Source organism: Poecilia latipinna, unplaced genomic scaffold (assembly GCF_001443285.1).
Source record: "Poecilia latipinna isolate Pla-1442-1.1 unplaced genomic scaffold, P_latipinna-1.0 Scaffold1021, whole genome shotgun sequence".
NCBI lineage: Eukaryota > Metazoa > Chordata > Actinopteri > Cyprinodontiformes > Poeciliidae > Poecilia > Poecilia latipinna.
Genome location: NW_015113637.1, coordinates 100659 through 107741, shown reverse-complemented (window position 1 = coordinate 107741; position 7083 = coordinate 100659). Strand labels below are relative to the sequence as shown.

The window sequence follows — 7083 nt, the reverse complement described above, 5'->3', positions numbered from 1 at the left end:
AGAGAGAGAGAGAGAGAGAGAGAGAGAGAGAGAGAGAGAGAGAGAGCGCTAACCCTATAATTAGGCTGTTTCAATCAAGACATGTTAAGTTTCAAAACTAGCATATTTTAAATTTATTTTCTTAACACTAGTCATTAGGGTAAGGTCATAAGAGAAAAACAGTTACCATTTCAAGTTCTGTTCACTATGTTATTAATTCATTTATTAACGTCAACTAAATATTTCATAAGCAAGCTAAATATTTAGCTTGAAGCTGTTTAGAAACTAAACCCTTAACTCCATAAATACTTAGTATATTGTTGGCAAAATACTTACTTATCAAGCAAGCTAACTATTAATTTGTAGCTAAAAAAATTACCTCGAAATTAAACAATTAAGTTCAATCTAAATATTTAGTTTGAAATCTAAGAATTAAGCTAATTTAGTTAGCTCTAAACCAGCTAGATATGTAGCTTGCCAACTAAGAAACTGTGACATTTGTAAGTTAATGAACAACGTGGTGAAAACGGGACGTTGATTGTTGTTCATTTTAACTGACAGCCATAGTTCTGTGGTTCGTTTCAGGTCTGGATCAGAACCACGGTGGGGAGTACGCCGCCTACAGGACTGTGATTGAGACTTTCATCGCAGCTCTCAGGTCCTGTGACATCACTCCCTACGTGGTTCTGGATGGAGGTTCTGCTCACTTCAAAGCACAAACAGCAGTGAAGAGAGCCACGGATCGGATCCACCGGAAGCACCAAGCCAGCCAGAGCGGTGAGCAGAGCAGCATCCTACCGAAGCTGGCCCAGGTGGTCTTCATACAGACGCTGGCCCGGCTGCAGGTTCCGCTGGCCCAGTGTTTTGCAGAAGCTGACCAGGAGATAGCAGCGCTGGCATCAGAATGGTGCTGCCCGGTTCTGTCCAACGACAGCGACTTCTTCGTCTTCGACCTGCCGGCGGGGTTTCTGCCCATCAGCCACTTCCTCTGGCGGGAGGTGAGGCAGAGCGGCTCTCAGAGCTCCATCTGCTGCAGGAGGTACTGCACCTCCAGCTTCTGCAGCTTCTTCGGACTCCGGCGCCAGCTCCTGCCAACCTTCGCCGCCTTGGCGGGTAACGACTACGTGAAGCTGAGAGGGATCGACTGGACTCGGTTCGTCCACGCCGGTACCGGCACAGAGGCCTGCAGCCGCCTGGAGGGGCTGCTCTGCTGGCTGAAGGGGCTCCAGGAGTCCCGGGAGCCCCTGGAGGTCCTGGAGGAAGCACTGGGCCTGATGGGGGACCTGAGCGGGGACAAGCAGGAGCTCCTCCAGAACCTGCGTCTGGGGATGGAGGAGTACCAGCTGGGTCGGAGCGCTCTGAGCCGCTTCTTCCTTCATGGAGCGCCGCCTGAGTTCCCAGCACTGGAGCAGGTGAAAACCCGTTTCTCCAGAACACCTGCAGCTAGAACCAAAACCTCCTGAAGACCAGAGCTTCAGAAGTCTCAGTTCTGTGTTCTTATTAAAACTGGATCCGTTTGGACCTCCTGACGGGCTTTAGGACGGTCCTGAGGCGGTCGCCTCAGACGATTTCAGGTCGGGTTTATTGATCTCTGCTCTGCTCTCCTGCAGGGAGGCGATCGGGTTCCAGTCTGGATGCAGGTTCCTCTGGCCGAGGCCCGGATCAGCGGAGACGTCCTGGATGTTCTGATCCAGAAGTTTAAGAAGGTAGAGACTCCCTGAGGGGTTGTGGAACCCATCCACCTGTTCAGAAGCTTCCGGTCGGTTGGATCCACCACCCGGACCTGCTGACCTCCATCGGCTGCTTCAGGATCCATCACTGGAACCAAACCTGGATCGATCCACAATGTTTGGTCCAGCTTTCTGTTCCTCCAGATCTTCTAGAAACTAAAAAAATATTCCCCAAAATTAACAAAATATTGTTTCACCCAGCAGGGGGTGCAAGAGTGGAGGACTGGTCAAGACCTTCATTCTCCATCCTCAGTAGGATTGAGCAGCAGCGTCAGACTCTCAGCTAACCGTTCGTCCTCCCGCAGGCTGTGGAGCGAACCGTAAAGGAAACCAGCAAACCTCTTCAGCCTCCTCTTCCTCCTGCTCAGAGGAACAAACAGAAGGTCAGCATTCCTCTGGAAGTTTCCCCAGAATTCGTAAAACGATCAGTTCACGAGTTCTTCGCCCCTTCAACATCCATGAGGGGTTTAGTTCCTACTGTTATTCTAGCCAGGTGTCCCGGTTCTGGACCGGAACGGCTCGGTCCAGCTTTCTGCTGGATCTCTAATGAAGTCTGGTTGCCTTCAGGGAGCCGACTGGACCTGAACAGAGCTGCTTAGACCTCAGACCTGCAGCAGGAACACGAAACTGCTCCACGTTTAACCGGGTCTCATCTGCAGGTGGACCGAGGACTGAACTGTGAGTACCCGCCCAGCGCCAACCAGACCTCCAGGCCGCTGCGACAGGTGATGTACGGCCTGCTGCTGGGCAAAGACAAGTTCACTCCAGTGGAGTTTGACAGAGCGGGTCTCAGCCTGATATCCGTCCCAGTGGAGCCAACGTTCACCAGAACCAGCCAGAGGCTCAGACTCGACTCCCTGCCGCAGGTGATTTTATTCAAACCGAAGACTGTAAACCTGTCTTCATGTCCTCGTCTACCAGTGTCCCTCAGCAGAGCTTTCAGGGACTGAACCCTGTCCTGATGGTCTTCCTCCAGGTGGCGCTCTCTGACCGTCTGAACGTCCTACTGGAAGCTCTGGGAGTGACCCAGGAGTCTCTGCGCCTCCTGCCGCCTGAGCTGCAGCTCCCAGCAGCCGTCAGCTGCTACTGGGTGCAGACAGCTCAGCCTCCTCCAGACCTGCAGAGGGCGCTGCTGCTGGGGATGAGCAACATGCTGAGGTCCAGAACAGGTAACTGCAGCTGGGTCACGTCTGAACCGGGTCACAGCAGCAGGTTAACGTCGGTCAGGACAATGGGGGAAGTTAAACTAATTGATTTCATGACATCTGATGGCTGATCTGGACAAACATGTCCGCCACTGAGGGACAGCGGTCTCTGTCTAACATCTCTGGTCTTCCTTGGTCTCAAGACTTTGTCTGGTGGTTCTGGATCAGGAGGTTCTGGAAGTGGCTCTGACCTGCATGGTTCTCTTCCAGGTCCATTTGTTCCCTTCTTTGCTTCAGGATCAATTGTTTTTCTCTGCTTTCGCCTGCGTTGCAGTCCTGCCAACAGAAGGGAACCAGAACCCGGACCAGGACGTGTCTCATGTCTTCAGCCAGTGGCAGGCCTGTCTGAAGGACGCCATCCAGCTGAACCAGCTGCTGGATCTCCCTCTGCCAGAACCGGACGTCTCCAGGTCAGAACCCGGTTTCCTCTTCTTTCCAGGTCCTGGAAGATCCACAGCACCTGGATGAGCATCATGTCTGGACTGCAGGACAACCACAGGGACGTTCTGATGGACGTTCTGATGGACGTCTGGAGATCAGGAGTCTCTGAAAGTTTCCTCCATGTGGGCTGCAGCGTTTTGTTGAGTCTGAGGAGAATTTAGATTTCGTTTCCGATCAGGATTCTGTTCCTGTTTGGCTTTTTGTTTCTGAGCCAATAGCAGGAAGCGGCGGAGCGGACTGGTCCGGAGACACTCGTCTTTTAAACCAGAGCGGATGGACGAACGTCCTGCTGGTTCTTCAGAATCCATAGAACCAAAATAACCTGAAAAGTGCGGGAGGAAAATAGAATACAGGTAACATGAAGGAAAACAAGAAGTTAGTTGGAAGGACGATCACTAGTCAGGTTGTGTCAGAGGAGAGGGGGTAAAAATGCAGGGAGACCAGGACGCCCTGGTTCTGGTACCGCTCAGTAGGAAATGTAGCAGATGTTCTGGTTCTCCACCCAGAGCAGGAGAACTTCACACTAATATTGCCTGAAATAAAACTGGAAGTACTTTTCTGTCAGATGGCTGCTATGACCCACCTTTGGTTCTGACCCGTTTTCTTACTCTGGTTCTGACCCAGATTTAAACTTTATTCTGAAGTTGAATCAAAAAATGCTGGAAAATGTGAAGGCATCACAACGCAGAGATTAGCTGATGAGCCTGGGTCGGTTCTGAGACCCAACAGAACCTGCAAAGCACCGAGCGGAACTGATGGTTGGTCCTGTTTGTGTCCAGGTTGTATCAGGGGACGCTGGTCCACCAGCTGGTCCACAGGATGAGGAGCGGCGGGAAGCTGAAGACCGTCCTGAGGAGCGACCGGCCCAGCGAGGAGCTGTACCGCTCCCTGCTCTCCGCGGTCCAGAGGATCCGGTCCCGGACCCGCCGGACCCGTCAGAAAGCCGCGACCCGTTGGCAGCAGAACCCCCAGGAGCTGAGCGCCGACCTGCAGCGGCTGTTCCTGCAGGATGAGGAGACGGAGAGCGAAGCTCGGGCCGCCGTGGCGGCACAGGAGGAGCTGCGGCTGCAGGAGGAGCTGCTCCAGGTCCGAACCCGCTACAGAACCAAGGAGAGGAGCAACCGGAGCAAGAACCCGGAACTGGCCCGGAAGGAGGAGTGTCGGGGCCGGAACCTCCTCTGACCGTCCAGCTCCTGCTGTGGTCGCCTTGGCTACCTGCTGTGGTCGCCTTGGCTACCTGCTGTGGTCGCCGTGGCTACCTGCTCTGGTCGCCGTGGCTACCTGCTCTGGTCGCCGTGGCTACCTGCTCTGGTCGCCGTGGCTACCTGCTCTGGTCGCCATGGCTACCTGCTCTGGTCACTAAATGTTTTTAATGAATTTCTGAATCATTTTTCTGTAAACATTTTTCCTGGTTTTCTGACATTCATTTTTTGTTTTACTCTGAATGTTTTAATAAGCTGCTTGCTTTGAAAGATGTTTTTATTCTCCTAGTGACATAAAAATAAAGAAATAATTTTTATGCAGAGGGTGTATGTTAGAGATTTTTTAGTTATCATTTTTATTATTACTTTAGATCAATATTCAGTCTAATGTTAATCAATATTCAGTCTAATATTAATCAATATTCAGTCTAATGTTAATCAGTAGTGATGTGATGTGCTAAAACTTTTTGATCGCCGTGTTGATTATCTGTGTTCCTGTGAACTGATTGTTCCCTCCACCCTTGGAAGAAATGGCTCTCAAGGGAAAGAGCCTGATGACCTGAGTGTTAGATGGAGCTGCCATCTGTTTTATCTTTCCTGACTTTTGTTTTCCCAAACAAAAGGCTCTGGCAGAGAGAGGGCAGAACGCTCTGTGAACGACTCGGAGGAGCAGTTTGCTGAGTTTTCTCCTTTTGCAAGCGTTTGGCCATAAAATTCATATACGTTGTCTGTGGTTCTTTTAAGTAGGTTGTAGAAAAATACCTATCAGTGTACTTTATTTTTGATGGTCAGGTTTTGTCTCATTGATCCAGCAGCTCTGCAGAAGTTTACAGAACTAAAACAAAATCATAAAATATTAAAAATATTTAAAGTCCGACCTAACCTCTGGCTCCAAAACCAGCAGTGGAGGACAAACGTCTCATTTTTAGCTTGGCACTGTTGCTGACCTTGGAAACATTTTGTCAAACTACGGAAGAGGATAAGGGCCACTAAAAGAAATAATGATTTTCCTCAGTGGTCCTAATCCTCTTCCGTAGAACTGTTACTAGGTTATTTTGTAAACTTTCAGTTTAATGAAGTTTGACATCTCTGGGTTAGGCTTTTAAAAATGTCTTAATACTTTGACGTTAATATTCATGCTCTTATTTTGAAGTGTCAGTTTACACGGTAGTTCTGTTTCCGCTCTGCAAGAGACAAACGGGAACAAAATCAAACATGGACGGTAGAGAACCAGGTCGAAACATAGATATGATATTTAAGGGCGTTTAGAACAAAACATGTCAACATTAAATGGCGCTGGGGCAGACATAATCTGACTTGGCGTTAGCACCTTAGCATTAGCTTCTGCTAAATACTTTGCTGATGTAGCATATTAGCATAGCTCATACAGTTACTGCTGTAGGGTTGGCGCCACTGCCGCTTCAGCTAGCGACACCGACCAGTGAAGACCAGATTGAAGCTGATCTCAAATTAGGCGCCTGAGTTTTTGCCTTTTTATCTTTACAGAAGCAGAAATCACTCAGTCTGGATGCAGAAGGCAAATCTGATTTATTCAAAGGCTTTTCAGCACGTGGCAGAAACATTTCACCCTCCCTTCCTCAAAGGAGGATCAGCTTACAATCAGTAGCAAATCTCTAACCACAGCGCCCCTGTTGGTAAAGCGCTCCTCTGTCCGTCGGGCGTCAGACCCAGATGTCGGAGGTGCAGTCGCCCCCCGGGTAGCGCAGCTCATGGGCCAGAGCCGGGCCGTCGGGCTCCTGACCGAAGTCCACCAGGAAGTCCCGGTTGAGGGACAGACCGCCCCGCTCCGCGTCCACGTCGATCCGCATCATCACTGAGCCCTCTCTGCAAAACACAAGGACACGCTCAGCTTCTGTGGCCCAACATGGGGCTCTGGACCTCAGCAGGCTCCGGGTTCTGCCGGGTCGTGGGTCGGTACCTCATCATGTCCGGGTAGAACTGCTTGTCCCAACCGCTGAACAGAGACGTGGTGACGTAAAGTCTCCGACCATCCAGACTGAGCTGCAGCATCTGGGGACTTCCAGGGACACGCTTCCCCTGAGGGACAGACAGGTGAGGCAGGCAGACAGGTGAGACAGAGACAGGTGAGACAGACTCAGATCCTCTCTGATACCTTGATGATGCAAGGAGCCGGCTGTTCCTGCTTTTCTGGATCCTCCAGGACTTTGACTGGTCCGTCTCTGATGATGCTTCCTCCCAAGAACACCTGGAACAGACGGACAGGTGAGCAGTCTCACTCTGAGGTCTCGCTGCAGCAGCAGACAGGTGTGACGACATCAGACCTGTCCAACCAATTGTGGGTTCCTGCGGTCTGTGATGTCATACTGTCTGATGTCACCGTGGAGCCAGTTGCTAAAGTAGAGGAAGCGGTCGTCCAATGAGATCAGGATGTCGGTGATGAGGCCTGGAGACAGTTGAGACAGACAGGTGAGACAGAGACAGTTGAGACAGAGACAGGTGAGACAGAGACAGTTGAGACAGAGACAGGTGAGACAGAGACAGTTG

The 7083-nt window shown here is 50.8% G+C and overlaps 2 protein-coding genes across 2 annotated transcripts in view; one reads left to right on the top strand and one right to left on the bottom strand.

Annotated features, from left to right (window-relative positions):
* The window catches only part of LOC106958843 (protein asteroid homolog 1-like), a 16538-nt gene extending 11660 nt beyond the window's left edge, over positions 1 to 4878 (top strand). The window contains exons 2-8 of the mRNA XM_015050969.1: positions 565 to 1391; positions 1590 to 1685; positions 2015 to 2092; positions 2369 to 2575; positions 2686 to 2878; positions 3189 to 3324; positions 4135 to 4878. Of these exons, the coding sequence (XP_014906455.1) occupies positions 565 to 1391; positions 1590 to 1685; positions 2015 to 2092; positions 2369 to 2575; positions 2686 to 2878; positions 3189 to 3324; positions 4135 to 4537 (1940 nt within the window). The 3' untranslated portion in view covers positions 4538 to 4878. The remainder of the gene's footprint in view (positions 1 to 564; positions 1392 to 1589; positions 1686 to 2014; positions 2093 to 2368; positions 2576 to 2685; positions 2879 to 3188; positions 3325 to 4134) is intronic.
* Positions 4879 to 6083: 1205 nt separating this feature from the next.
* LOC106958831 (selenium-binding protein 1-like) overlaps positions 6084 to 7083 on the bottom strand; it is a 22325-nt gene continuing 21325 nt past the window's right edge. The window contains exons 5-8 of the mRNA XM_015050955.1: positions 6861 to 6982; positions 6692 to 6784; positions 6497 to 6615; positions 6084 to 6402 (exon numbers count right to left, since the gene is read on the bottom strand). Of these exons, the coding sequence (XP_014906441.1) occupies positions 6240 to 6402; positions 6497 to 6615; positions 6692 to 6784; positions 6861 to 6982 (497 nt within the window). The 3' untranslated portion in view covers positions 6084 to 6239. The remainder of the gene's footprint in view (positions 6403 to 6496; positions 6616 to 6691; positions 6785 to 6860; positions 6983 to 7083) is intronic.